We start from the raw sequence: 15,481 nt of genomic DNA, 5'->3' as shown, positions 1-15,481 counted from the left end.
CTCAACATCCATCTTGTCCCTCTCCTTTGTGAATCTCACCCATTTCCTTTGAGTCCACGCATAAATTCCCTCTTTTGTCTTTAAGTGGGCCAATCCTTTCTCTAGTTACGCTCTTGCTCCTTACATACGAATAAAATGCTTTGGGATTTTCCTTAACCCTGTTAGCCAAAGATATTTCATGACCCCTTTTAGCCCTCTTTATTGCGCGTTTGAGATTCGTCCTACTTTTCCGATATTCCTCCAAAGCTTCATCAGTTTTGAGTTGCCTCGATCCTATGTATGCTTCCTTTTTCATCTTAGCTAGTCTCACAATTTCACCCGTCATCCATGGTTCCCTAATCTTGCCATTTCTATCTTTCATTTTCACAGGAACATGTCTGTCCTGCACTCTAATCAACCTTTCCTTAAAAGACTTCCACATTTCAAATGTGGATTTACCCTTAAACAGCTGCTTCCAATCCACATTCCCTAGCTCCTGCCAAATTTTGTTATACTCTGCCTTTCCCCAATTTAGTACTCTTCCTTTCGGACCACTCTTGTCCTTGTCCATGAGTATTCTAAAACTTACGGAATTGTGATCGCTATTCCCAAAGTAATCACCGACTGAAACATCAACCATCTGGCCGGGATCATTCCCCAATACCAGGTCCAGTATGGCCCCTTCCCGAGTTGGACTATTTACATACTGCTCTAAAAAACTCTCCTGGATGCTCCTTACAAACTCTGCTCCATCTACGCCTCCAACACTACACAAATCCCATTCAATGTTGGGGAAGTTAAAATCTCCCATCACAACCACCCTATTTCTCCTACATTTTTCTATAATCTGTCTGCATATTTGTACCTCTACTTCATGCTCGCTTTTGGGAGGCCTGTAGTAAAGTCCCAACAATGTTACTGCACCCTTCCTATTTTTCAGCTCCACCCATATTGCCTCAGTGCTCGAATCCTCCATCGTGCCCTCCTTAATCACAGCTGTGATATCATCTCTGACGAGTAATGCAACTCCTCCACCCCTTCTACCTCCCTCTCTATCCCTCCTGAAGCATCTATACCCTGGGATATTCAGTTGCCAGTCCTGCCCTTCCCTCAACCAAGTCTCAGTAATACCAATAACATCATATTCCCAGGTACTGATCCAAGCCCTAAGTTCATCTGCCTTACCTGCTACACTTTTGCATTAAAATAAATGCACCTCAGACCACCTTTGCGTTCATCATCTCTTCCCTGTCTACTCTTCCCCTTAGTGGCTTTAGTTGCTGCTTCTTTACTGACCTCTAACTTCCTAATCAGGTCCCCATCCCCCTGCCACATTAGTTTAAAACCTCCCCAACAGTGTTAGCAAAAGCACCCCCTAGGACATTGGTTCCAGTCCTGCCCAGGTGTAGACCATCCGGTTTGTAATGGTCCCACTGCCCCCAGAACCGGTTCCAATGTCCCAAAAATCTGAACCCCCTCCCTCCTGCACCATCTCTCAAGCCACGTATTCATTCTGACTATTCTTGAATTTCTACTCTGACTGTCCCGTGGCACTGGTAGCAATCCGGAGATTACTACCTTTGAGGTCCTACTTTTTAACTTATCTCCTAACTCCCTAAATTCTGATTGTAGGACCTCATCCCTTTTTTTACCTATATCGTTGGTGCCTATATGCACCACGACAACTGGCTGTTCACCCTCCCCCTTCAGTATGTCCTGCAGCCGATCGGAGACATCCCTGACCCGAGCACCCGGGAGGCAACATACCATTCGGGAGTCTCGTTTTCGACCACAGAAATGCCGGTCTACTCCCCTTACAATTGAATCCCCTATGACTATAGCCCTGCCAGTCTTTTTCCCGCCCTTCTATGCAGCAGAGCTAGCCACGGTGCCATGAGCCTGGCTACTACTGCCTTCCCCTGGTGAGTCATCTCCCCCAACAGTATCCAAAACGGTATACCTGTTTTGGAGGGAGATGACTGCAGGGGACACCTGCACTGCCTTCCTGCTCTTTCTCTGCCTTTTGGTCACCCATTCCCTGTCTCCGTCGCCAGTCCTAATCTGCGGTGTGACCAACTCACTGAACATGCTATCTACAACCTCCTCAGCATCGCGGATGCTCCAAAGTTAGTCCATCCGCAGCTCCAGAGCCGTCATGCGGTCTAACAGGAGCTGCAGCTGGACACACTTCCCGCACATGAAGAAGTCAGGGGCATCGGCCGTGTCCCTGAACTCCCACATTGCGCACGAGGAGCATAACACGGGTCTGGGATCTCCTGCCATTTTTACCCTTTAACTTAACTGATTACAAATATAGTATCAAATAATTATTAAGTGAAATGAATAAAGATTTTACTTACCAATCACAATACTCACCAACACACGAAGAGTTAAATTTCTCCCAGCAACTGCTAATTGGAGCACTTTCCTTGCCAGCCAATCAGGTCACTGCTTTGCTGTGATGTCACCCTTCAAGGTAAGTTTTTAAAGAGTTAAACTTACCTTCCCGACAACCACACTTGTTTTTTTTTGGTTAGAGGAGTAGGTAGGGAGGGAAACACTGAGGAAGTGTTTCGGGTTTAATTGTCACTTGACAACAGCCCCTTCACAAACCACCTTCAAATTAGGCTGACCGCACTGCACGTATGCAAATCTCCCCGGAACAGGCAATCAGTAGCTCCACTCTGCTGCCCTCTGCTGGATCTGTTTGTTTTGTTTTGACATTAAGAGCTCAATTATCTATACCTTTCTTCAACTCAACATCAGCAAACTGACATAATCCTCTATGATTCTCACAAACAGCTCTACAACATTGGTCTCAATCCCATTAACATTCCTGAACTAATATCATGTCCCCAACCTTGCAAAATCAATTTATCCATTGTTCCAGTTATTGATGGCTTCAAGATCCTTAATTTCACCAAATCCCTCAAATGTTACATCAAATTCTTCCACTGTCTTGCAACTCCTTATCTTCTTGGCTCCTTCCATCTTCTCCCAGTTCCTTCTGTATAAGTGACGAGTACTCACAAGTTACTCTTGTAGTTGTGTTTCACTGTAATCATTGAATGCAAACCTTGTGATGATTCTAACTGGAGTGTGGTAAATGTAGTTTAGTCTCTAATCGTATTTCAATTTTGTCCTGTCTAATATTTGACATTTTTAATGTGCGCTAAAATTGTATCGTATTCTCGATCCCAGCCCAGGTCACTGTCCATGTAGAGTTTGCACGTTCTTCCTGTGTCTGCGTGGGTGTCACCCCCATAACCCAAAAAGATATGCTGGGTAGGTGAATTGGCCACACTAAATTGCCCCTTAATTGGAAAAAAGAATTGGGAATTCTAAATTTACATTAAATTGTTTTTTTTAATTAAATGGTAGCACAATAATTAGCACTGTTGCTTCACAGCGCCAGGGTCCGGGGTTCGATTCCTGGTTTGAGTCTGCACGTTCTCCCTGTGTCTGAGTGGGTTTCCTCTGGGTGCTCCAGTTTCCTCCCACAAGTCCCGAAAGACGTGTTGTTAGGTAATTTGGACATTCTGAATTCTCCCTCTGTGTACCCGAACAGGCACTGGAATGTGGCGACCAGTGGCTTTTCACAGTAACTTCAAAGCACTTTGAAAGTACTTGTGACAAAAAAGATTATTATTATTATAGTATTCGACCAATGTTGATACTAATGGCTGAATTCTAACGGTTTATTTATATTGCGTTAAATCGTGTGGAACATCTCTGGAATCAGATTTGATTCTGACATATAAATAACTCGTCAAATATAAATTGTGATCCATTGCCCCTGCAATTTTATTCAGTTTCATGAAAGATAAAGAGTGAGTATGCAGTATTATTGTTGTTAATAGTACATTCTTTAACTTCTATCTCAGCCAGGGAAATTGATGATGAAGAGGAATACCTGGAAATCTTCATGATCAGCAGATACCAAGCAGGCATTTACCAGTGCAAAGCTGCCAATGAGGTTTCCTCTGCCGATGAGCAAATGGTCCATATTACCGTTAACTGTAAGTCTTCACGACCTTTCTTCCTTTCATTCTTCTTGTCATCCAAAAGAAAAAATGAGTGCTATAGTTAATTAGGTGTCAAATGATTCAACACATTGTTGACTTCTATATGATTCACATTTTAAATATAGAATTTATTTAATCAGAATTAACAAGGCATCTTTGTACAGAAGCTTTAAATAATTCCCATTTAATACTTTGATAATTGCACCAATTGACAAAAAAAATGAATTAAAAGGCAATCAAATTATTTTGTAAATTGAAATTATAGAATCTAGTCTTATGAATTAAGTCAAATTGCCTTGTCATGCATTAGTTTTCACACATGTGTTATTAACGTAATACATAATTGTTCGTTGTATTGGATATTGTTGAATGATGCAGATCATAATCATTAAGTAATCATTTCCTTAAGTATATCAATTCCTTGAGTATATTATTTCCTACCTTCGTTAAAAATATTGCTCAGTCCCAATTTTATAAATAAGAACAGCAATCAATATTTCTATTGAACAGGTCTGCCACAGAGGACCGAAATTTAACTGAAAGCAACAGATGCGGTTGGAGTCACGTGGGGTTTAACGTGTTAGGAATAAGGGCTGAGATTCTCCAAAATCCCAGCCAAGTGTTGACACCGGCGTCAACACCGGAGTGGCGTCAACGGGCCTCCTGGCTCAGCAATTCACTGGTCTTCAGGGGGCTAGCATGGCACCGGAGTGCTGCGCGCTGCTCTGGGGCCAGAAGACGGCCCTGCACGGCCGGTGAGGGTTCCGTGCATGCATGCGATGGCCGTCTCTGCGCTGACGCATGCGTGTTCTTGACGCCCGCACATGTGTATGGTTGCCGTCTCCACGCCGGCGCGGAGCAACATGTTGGAGACCTAACAGCAGGCCCATGCGGAAGGAGGCTGGCCCACTCCAGATCGCGATCACCCGTCCATCGGAAGCCCCCGATCATGGGCTTGGACCCCGTGGAGGGCCCCCACTAGGACGTCCACTGCGGCCGCGCATCCGACCTCCCGCCGGGTGGTACCAGGTTGGAGCCATGCTGGCGGAACTTGGCGGGAGTTCGGCCAGTCACTCACGGAGAATCGCCACGGGGGCCTCTTTCAGCGGTCCCCAACCAGCGCCACGGCGACCACGTGGGCGCGATTGGCGCCAATTCTCCGGTCTCTGGAGAATCACAGCCCGGCTTTGGTGCAGTGCAGTGGGAATTTCCCGCATCCCTGCCGATTCTCCGACCCGGCGCGGGCTTGGAGAATCCCGCCCAAGATTTCTCAACCTGAACCCACCTCCAAACCATCCATTTCCGTTTTTTACTGAGGCAGGAACATCAGTGGATGACCAACCTGATGCAAGGATGTACATTGGAACTTTAAATATGATAATCAGGCTGCTAGCCTCATTTTATTGCAGCTTTTGGAATTTAAGTGCTGTTTGCTGGGTTTCTAGAGCATTGGAGAAGTTGATAAATTCCACCAGCCAAGGATTTAGAGGATATTGTGGATTGAGAAGCTAAGTACCTTCGCAATTACTGAGTAACGGATTCCCACCCAATAGCCTCCTCCTTGGAGGTTTCCATTCCCAACATCCCCCAACCAGGCAACCATCCCTCCCCACCACCATGCCAACACATTCCTATCTCCCCGACAACAGTACTAGGGCCTGAGCCTCCGCAGCATCCTTTATTACCTCATCCCCCATGACCCCGAAACTGATCCTTCCCCACCCGCACTCCGGTTCACATTCCTCCATACCCATTACGAGTCACCCTAACAGTGCCCTGCCCCCAACCTGCCACAGCATGGACTTAGCAGTTACAATGAGTCTTTCTGCCCCATTAGAGGCTCTGCTGTCAATCCAGCTGGGCCTTCATGCAGAGAATTGATCACTGACATGTGGAACAATCCCCTGTGGGACAGGCCAGTGGAAATTCAGTCTGATATTTATCTATATACTCAGCTAATCCATATGTGTAAGTTTATATTACATTATTATAAATGAAAAAATAGAAATGCTTTGAACCAAATTGAAACTCCAATTGCTGTGGCTGCTTGTTGTTGGGGAGAGCTGCAGCGACCAAGCTCATCAAGGTGGCATATAGCTGCAACAACAACCAGATATGGAGATTAACTGTACAATAACCAGTCCTGCTCCTGGCAGATAAGCAGTAATGTATCATAGTGGCATGGTTTTTATAGTGGGGGATTAAGAACGTGATGCCATGACAATATTAAAACTCCTGTAAACCTATTCTACAGCACCCTGTGACTTGACAAGCAAAGTCCTCCATTTACTAAACTCAATGACCAAACATCCTTCCATGGTAGATCAGCTGATGGATGTGAAGGTGGACGAGTGGGTGAGCTATCTTGGCTGCCTCCTGAGGTCCCCAGTATCACTGATTCCAGTCTTCAGCTACTTCAAGCCACTCCATTTGATATCAAGAAACAGCTGAATGCACTAGATAATATAAAAGCAAATGAGCACAGACAACATCCCAGCAATTATATTGAAGACTTGTGCTCCAGAACCAGCTGTGACCATAGCCAAGTTGTTCCAATGCAACCACAGCACTGATATCAACCCAACAATGATGAAAATTGGCCATGCATGTCCTGTACACATAAAATCAAGAAAAGTCCAATCCAGTAAATTATCCCTCCATCAGAATACTCTCAATCATCAGCAAAATGGTCAAAGGTGTTGTTGACAGCTCTATCAGGTGGCACTTCCTCAGTAATAATCTGCTCACTGACAATCAGTTTGTGTCTCGTCAGGGTCACTCAGCCCTTGACTTTATTGTAGCCTTGTTCCAAACATGGGTCATTCAGCATGTAATTAACTCACGTGTGAGAGTTCACCTGGATGGTGACAGATCTGTGCTCCGCCACCCCCATGGCTCCAATGTCTGTTCCTCATAAGAGTGAGGACTCTGATATCCGGCACCCCACCGCCCATCTGGGCCCTCTCCCATCTGTTGTGGGACAACTTCTCCTGTAGAAGCACAGAGGGGGCATCGTTAGCAACCCTTGTCATTCATCGTGGGGCTGGTTTAGCACTCGGCTAAATCGCTAGCTTTGAAAGCAGACCAAGGCAGGCCAGCAGCACGGTTCAATTCCCGTACAAGCCTTCCCGAACAGGCGCCGGAATGTGGTGACTAGGGGCTTTTCACAGTAACTTCATTTGAAGCCTACTTGTGACAATAAGCGATTTTAATTTAATTTAATTTCATTTCATTTCGTGGGGGAGGGGCTCGGTGTGGAGGTGTTTCGGTGGTGGTGGGGAGATAGGCTGTATGGGGGGGATGGGAATGGGGAGGGGTGGCGTGGACAACGCTGCTGGACATGGGTGGACTGGGGCACAGAACTGTGCTGAGTGGGGTGGGGATAGTGCCAGGCACAATCCCATGGTGGGGGGGCAACGTCTGGTGCCAAACCACCCGTGCAGCCCGATGAAGGTCGTTGATCTTCTTACAGCACTGGGTTCCGGTCCTCCTGGTCACGTTCCCCGAGCTGGTGGCCACTGCCACTTCCCCCCAGGCTGCAATGGCTGCCCTGTGGCTGTCCCTCTGAGATCCTTTAAGAAACAGGTAATCCTGTCTGGCCTCTTCCGAGTCCCATAATCTGCTTAGGTTGACATCGCGAATTGTGGGGCTGGTCTTCTCAGAGGCGTGGCTGCAGCTGTGTGGGATTTGTGGAGATATGTCTGTAGACAGTGTTGTATACAGTGGTGGTGCGACCTCCAGCCAGCAGGTGGTGGTACAGATCCACTATGCGGTCTCGAGATAGTGGTCATGACACAAGGCACTCAAATATAAGTGAGGGCAGATCCAGGGATTGCAATGAAATTTATTCTGTAAGATTGTAAAACAATGCATTTTCAAGTGTCTGTAATATCCATTGAAGATGCAGGGCAGGCTATCCAATTCAACACTCACCACAAGAACATCAGCTGGCAAGAGGTAATTGTACCACGTCCAGCATGTGACTTTTTCATTCAAATGTTCACAAAATCATGCCGTAGGGATACCCAATTTGCAAACGTATATTGCTGGTGATCATGATCATTCAACAATGACGCAGATGTAAGATCTCCCTCTTAAACTGAGAAATTATCATTGGTGATGTGAATGGATGAAGACTTCAAACATTCATATGGTATTCTTCTTTCTGCCAATTTACTAGAGGTAATAAGGCATTTAACTTAAACTGGCTAATATTCTGGATTAAAACATACATTGGTCACTCTTGAATGCTTTAGCTTTTAGCACCTGTTAATTGGCTAAAATTGCTGTATTCATTTGCAAAATATCGCAAATGTTACATCACAATGTGACAATCATCCTTTTTTCAGTGCTGCTCTCTATATGTGAATTTATATTGCTTTGCAGATGCTCCTACTATTAAGTACGCTCAGAGTGCAGATGTTGCAGTGGGTCGTACTGGGATGCTGCACTGCGAGGTTTCGGCTGTCCCACCAGCAGATTTCGAGTGGTATAAGGAAGACAAGCGGTGAGTGTTGAAATAAAATTTGAAGATAAGCCTGATTAAAAGCTCCACAGGAGAAGACTAGTTAAAACTCCATTGCAGTGTTAATGTAAGCCTACTCGTGACACTGATAAAGATTTTTTTTAAAATTAAGGTGAATGGAATTGAAGATACTTAACCTTCCATATACAATGCACTAAAGTTAAGTATTAGGCCAGACAGTGCAAACCTACTTAGAAATTATTTTATAGTACTTGCCAAGAACAAGAATTGAAGAAACAATGGCAAACATTAGGGAGTGAAGGTTTGCTTAAGAAAATTGTCCTGAATCGACAACCTATCCTGAGGATAGACAGAAATGTGTGTTGTTTGTCAACAATCTTCCTCATCAATTTTCTTTTTAAATTTAGAGTACCCAATTCATTTTTTCCAATTAAGAGGCAATTTAGCATGGCCAACCTACCTACCTTGCAGATCTATGAATTGTGGAGGCAAAATCCATGCAAATACGGGGTGAATGTGCAAACTCCACACGGATAGTGACCCAGAGCTGGGATCGAACCTGGAACCTCGGCGCCATGAGGCAGTAATGCTAACCACTATGCCACCATGCAATCTTCATCATAAATAACTTCAAAAATACAAGAGGAAAATGGTGGTGGACTTTCTGTGCTATCAAGATATTCTGACTCACTCCACCTTTGCTTGTTTTGACTTGCTCCCTGACACTCATGCTTGCTTAACCAATTTTTTCCATGTAACATTCTATATTGTAGGGTGGCACAGTGGTTAGCACTAGTGCCGAGGACCCAGGTTCGATCATGGCCCTGGGTCACTGTCCTTGTGGAGTTTGCATCTTCTCCCTGTGTCTGCGTGGGTCTGTAGGGTAGGTGGATTGGCCACACTAAATTGTGCCTTCATTGGAAAAAAGGAATTGGTTACTCTAAATTAAACAGAAAGATTCTATCTTCTGCCCAGCACCATGTTTTCGCTCTTCTTCTACCCGCTAGGAATTTCCCAGTCTATTCCTGACACAATTAAATAATTGACAGCAGTTGCATTAGGTGCTGTATGTGATTTCCTAATTTGACTAAAATTCATGCTCCAGTCTCTCCTGACCTTTAAACTAGTCAATGCCTTGAATTAATTTTGCTGTATATTTTATCTCCATTCACAGGATTTATACTATGTCCACATAATGTACAAAATAGATCTGCAACCATTATAATCAAAATCTCTTTCACATAACAAGTAATCAGCCCCCCAGTTTGTATTTACTATCTCCATAAAGCAATATGTTTATCATTATGTTTACCCAACCTATGCTATTGTTCAACCAGGTTTCCCTGATGCTTATAATATCATAGGCACACTCTACACCAAGGACATGCCAGTCTTTCATTTTATTGATAAGTACTTAGTTACTGAACCTTGAGGCATTAATCTCTCTGACTCAATCGACTGATGTGTTTCTTTATTTTTCCATTATTTCCCTATGTATCATCCTGACAGGTGAATTGTCATCTATGAAACCTTGCTGCGTATTTGAACATCATTGGTTACAATTGCATTTGGTCCTTCCATATGCTTTTAGACTTTGCCAGTCTTTAAATTTAAATTAGCTGTTTGACTCTTCCTTCTGCCTTAACATGATGAACAATTACAACATGAGAACATTTGTCCATGTAGCAAGAGTCACTGTATTTTGTAAAGTAATTAGTTCTACAAAACGGTCTGAGCTGTTTAAAAGGAAATATGTAAAACCAACCTGTTTTTGAAAAAGGATTGCTACAAATTGTGCATTCCACACTTAGCCACTTTTATAGAGTATACCATCACAGGCAAATATACTTTTTCCACACATAATTTAGATAGGAAAACATGACAACATTCTGAATATTGGAGACAACTAGAAATGGGACTCCAGGGTATAAAATGCATGCAATGCCACAATGAGCTAAAATACTTTCAGAATAGTTTTGGATGAGTAACTTGTGACTGTTTTCTCTTTTCACCCTTGTCAGGATATATAACAGCTCACAAGGCATCCAAATCCAGAACTTGGACAGTCGGTCCAGTCTCATTGTCACCAATGCTACGGAGGATCACTATGGCAACTACACGTGCGTGGCAGGCAACAAGCTTGGGATCACCAATGCAAGCATATTTCTATACAGTAAGGCCTTTCCTGCAAAAATCAATAACTGAAAAGTTTTATTTCCTTTTGTGGAAATTTTAACTGGCTAGACTTGTTCAAGTGCCAACTGGAAATAATACTTTGTTTCCTTTTTTCTTTGCTTCCTGTTGGGAATGATGGCAGATTACTCCACTTGACGGAGGAAAATCTTTTGATGTATTTTTTCCCTTGCAGCAAGTCCACCGCTTTGTTGGTCAATCAAAAAAGCAATCTTGACATGCGGAAAGCAATGATCCAGTATTCTCTGTGCCTCCCGCTTGCGGAAGGCAGTATCTGTCATTAAGTGAAAACCATTTGCTGTGTCTTTGGAGAAGCAGGATAAATGGGAGATGGAAAATTAATGGGAATAAAATCATTGAATTTATGGAAGAGTTTATTTTGACTAATATTATTTGACTAATATTTTCTGGTTAGACAGCCATGTATTTTAATAATTTCCCTAGGATTATTTCAGTGGCAAACTGAGCCTACATCCTGGTTGCCCTGCAAAGATACTGGAGGTTAAATTAATGTTAAGTGGTTTGGAACTCTGAAGTGTCCTTTTAGTTAAGAATAATTATTACAGAAATTTGACACAACTTAAAAAGGTCAAATAAATGTTGGCAATTGGTACATACTTATCTCTTCTAATTTGAGAAATAGTTCTTAAACAATGATCTGTCCAATAGCATTCCTCCTCATAACAATGGGGTAGAAATTTGGCTTGCAGCACAAAACAGGTGGTATTATATTGGCCGCCTCTCATACACTCCCTGTAAATCAGCACTTTCAAAATCATTTATGTAGAGGAGAATATAACAGGTGGCCGGTGCAATACTGTCTTTATTGTGTTGCTGCCCAAGGTGCATCTCTGCACCCATGTCTTTGTAAATAGTTACTTTGGTTTAATCTTGTTCCTTGTTTCTGAAGCCATTTAGAATTCAAAACCTGCTCAGTTTTGGCTGGCTGATTATTTTGAGATTTTTCTTGATAGGTTGGTGCGCAAGAAGCTTACCGTTTAAGAACAGTAGCTTGGAGTTTCTGTTCGATTGCGTTGGTTTTCTCAGTGCAATTAAGCTAGTGCTTGGGGTCGGGGGGGGCCTGATGCTGATGCTTGTGGTTGGGGGGGGGGGGGGACAACCTCAATGTTTGTGGAGGGAGGGTCCCTGTGACTATCGGAGCTCGAGCTGGGGGGGGGGGGGGGGAGGCGGGAGGGGGAGGGGGTTATTTTCTATATGGATCGAGGCGCCATTTTTATAGGTCCCCAGACATCTGTGGAGCTGGCCTTGCTGCCTCAACCAGACCCCGCCCCACCACAATTGCGGTGTAAACCACGCTCCCTAATTTTTGTTTTCAGCGACTCAAAATCTGGACTAAAATCACGGGCGGAATTCTCCGCTCCCGCGATGAATCGGGAAGGCCGTCGTGAACTCGGCCGAGTTTCACGACGGCCTTGGAGGCCGCTCCTCGCACCTTATTCACCCCCATCTGGGGGGCGAGGAGCGGCGCTCCATTATTCTCGGCCGACGGGCCTTGACGCTTGCGTTAATGCAGTGCGCCGAGAATGATGCGACGGCGGCGCCTAAGTGACGTCAGCCGCGCATGCGCAGGTTGGCCGGCTCCAACCCGTGCATGCGCGGATGACGTCACGACAACTGATGGCTCGAACCTGCACATGCGCGGTTGCCGTCTTCCCCTCAGCTGCCCTGCAGGATGTGGCGGCTTGATCTTGCGGGGCGGCAGAGGGGAAAGAGTGCGTCCCTTTGAGACGCCGGCCCGACGATCGGTGGGCACCGATCACAGGCCAGTCCCCTCCCGAGCACGGCCGTGGTGCTCACTCCCCTCTCCGCCCCCCACAAGCCACAGACGAGCATCTGGCACCCATGTTCACGACAGCAGCGACCAGGTGTGGTTGCCGCCGTCGTGAACCGGTCGGGAATGGCAGGCCGCTCGGCCCATCCGGGCCGGAGAATCGGCGGTCTCCATGAAAAACGGCGAGCGGCGATTCGGCGAGCGGGGGGTGCCAGGGTGGCATGTCGTGAGTTGCCCGGCCCTCCTGCGATTCTCCCACCCGGCGTGGGGAGCGGAGAATCGCGCCCCAATCTGTGTAGTTGGAGAGCTACATGCTGGATTTCAGTCGGAGCCTGACACTCTGGAAAAATATGGGAAAATTCCACTTACAGTTCTGACTCGTGATGAAGTGGAGGCTGATGATGTCATCGAGGCATTCAAAAAATTTAAACAAAGCCATGGAACGATATTCAATAGCTTTCTAAAAGGCATTAATCAACTTTGAGAGGTGTAGATCAGAGTACACTAATGATCAGAGACTGTTGGGGGGGGGGAGGCGGGAGGGGGAGGGGGTTAGGTGTTGTAGAATAAATGTTTTCCAACTGGGTGTGTACATATTGTACACTCAAGCTCTAACTTGACTGTCTCAAGTCTGAAGAGGAAAACATGAGCACCACAAGGATTACTCACCTTTGTGAGATTTAGCCAGCACCAATGTCCATAACCTAAACAATTTCCTGCTCCAGGATCATCTTGGAGAACAAGAATGAACCCAAGCTTTTTCAGACCTACCAAATCCTTGAATGCATCAACACAAAAACTAAGTGTGAGGAGCTCATGCTCATCAAAAGTGATTTATCAGTTGTATTCGTCCCTTCCTCTTCTGTATAGACCTTAGTCCTGTAATCTCTCTACTCAGCGAACACATAATTTTTGTCCTTCTGCAACTTCAATCAATTTCCTCACCTGTTGTCAACAAACTCACCTTATTCATAAAACTCCTCCTTCAATCTCATTCTCATCCAAATCTCAGCTACCAAACGAGCTGTCCTAGTAATCTTTCCAGATGAACCAGCCATAATAATCATTTAATTAAAAGTGGGAACTTGGTAAAGTTTGTTTAATTCATCTAAAAAGTGGATTTATCACAAAACAATTAGCATTTCAGATTGCAGTGTCAATCCACACCATCTGCAAATACTTGAATTTCGATGATTGAAAATCACTTTTCAACAAATGTATAGAGCTATTTTTCAGTTAGATCAATGTACAGTAGAATGTTCCTTAGTAATAATATACTTATTCAAAACTTCCCAATTTTAAGGGCGGCATGGTGACACAGTGGTAAGAACTGCTGCCTCACAGCGCCAGGGACCTGGGTTCAATACCGGCTTTAGGTAACGTGTGGAGTTTGTGCATTCTCCCCGTGTCTGCGTGGGTTTCCTCTGGGTGCTCTGGTTTCCTCCCACAAGACCAACAAGAGGCGGGGCAACATTGAATTTGGTACTGGGTAATGAACCGGGCGAAGTGTTAGACTTGGTTGTGGGAGAGCACTTTGGAGATAGTGACCACAATTCGGTGACTTTCACTATAGCAATGCAGAGGGACAGGAACATACGGCAGGGCAAGGTTTATAACTGGAGGAAGGGTAATTACGATGCGATTAGGCAAAAATTGGGCAGCATAAGATGGAAACAGGAACTGTCAGGAATAGGCACAATTGAGATGTGGAGCTTGTTCAAGGAGCAAATACAGCGTGTCCTTGATATGTATGTCCCTGTCAGGCAGGGAGGAAATGGTCGAGTGAGGGAACCATGGTTTACAAAAGAGGTTGAATGTCTTGTCAAGAAGAAGAAGGGGGCTTGTGTAAGGATGAGAAAACAAGGTTCAGTTAGGGCACTTGAGGGATACAAGATAGCTAGGAAGGAGCTCAAGAAAAGGCTTAGGAGAGCTGGGAGAGGGCATGAGAAGTCCTTGGCGGATAGGATCAAGGAAAACCCCAAGACTTTTTACACTTATGTGAGGAATAAAGAATGACCAAGGTGAAGTTAGGGCTGGTCAAGGACAGTAATGGGAATGTGTGCATGGAGTCTGAAGAGATGGGAGAGGCCCTAAATGAATACTTTTCTTCAGTGTTCACAAGGAGAGGGCCCATGTTGTTGAGGAGGATAGTGCGATACAGGCTGGTAGGCTGGAGGAGGTAGATATTCGGAAGGAAGATGTGTTAGAAATTTTGAGAAGCCTGAGGATAGATAAGTCCCCTGGGCCTGATGGGATATATCCTAGGATTCTTTGGGAGGCGAAGTATGGGATTGCAGAGCCTTGGCTTTGATCTTTATGTCCTCACTGTCTACAGGAATAGTGCCAGAAGACTGGAGAGAGGCGAATGTTGTCCCCTTGTTCAAGAAAGGGAATAGGTATAACCCTGGGAATTATAGGCCGATTAGTCTCACTTCAGTCATCGGTAAATTATTGGAAAGTGTCCTGAGGGATAGGATTTATGATTATTTGGAAAGATACAGCTTAATCCAGGATAGGCAGCACGGATTTGTGAGGGGTAAGTCTTGCCTCACAAGTTTGATTATATTCTTTGAGGAGGTAACTAACTACATAGATGAAGGTAGAGCAGTTGATGTTGTATACATGGATTTTAATAAGGCGTTTGATAAGGTTCCCCATGGTCGGCTCATGCAGAAAGTAAGGAGGCATGGCATAGAGGGAAATTTGTCCGATTGGATCAGTAACTGGCTATCACATAGAAGACAGAGGGTGGTGGTAGATGGTAAATTTTCATCCTGGAACCCAGTCACCAGCGATGTACCACAGGGATCAGTGCTGGGTCCTCTGCTATTTGTGATTTTTATTATTAATGACTTGGATGATGGAGTTGAAGGTTGGGTTAGTAAATTTACTGATGACACCAAGATTGGTGGAGTAGTGGATAATGCGGAGGCTATTGTAGGTTGCAAAGAGACATTGATAGGATGCAGAGCTGGGCTGAAAAGTGGAGTTTAACCCTGATAAGTG

At 44.8% G+C, this 15,481-nt stretch overlaps 1 protein-coding gene across 5 annotated transcripts in view; it reads left to right on the top strand.

Annotated features, from left to right (window-relative positions):
- Positions 1-15,481, top strand: part of LOC119969047 (limbic system-associated membrane protein-like) — a 1,027,481-nt gene that overhangs the window by 878,178 nt on the left and 133,822 nt on the right. For all 5 annotated transcript variants that reach the window (XM_038802219.1, XM_038802218.1, XM_038802217.1 and 2 more), the window contains exons 4-6: positions 3,864-3,998; positions 8,391-8,511; positions 10,512-10,663. In XM_038802219.1, coding sequence (XP_038658147.1) covers positions 3,864-3,998; positions 8,391-8,511; positions 10,512-10,663 — 408 coding nt within the window. The remainder of the gene's footprint in view (positions 1-3,863; positions 3,999-8,390; positions 8,512-10,511; positions 10,664-15,481) is intronic.

Source organism: Scyliorhinus canicula, chromosome 7, assembly GCF_902713615.1.
Source record: "Scyliorhinus canicula chromosome 7, sScyCan1.1, whole genome shotgun sequence".
Taxonomy (NCBI): Eukaryota; Metazoa; Chordata; class Chondrichthyes; order Carcharhiniformes; family Scyliorhinidae; genus Scyliorhinus; species Scyliorhinus canicula.
This window is presented reverse-complemented; position numbering and strand designations above follow the sequence as displayed.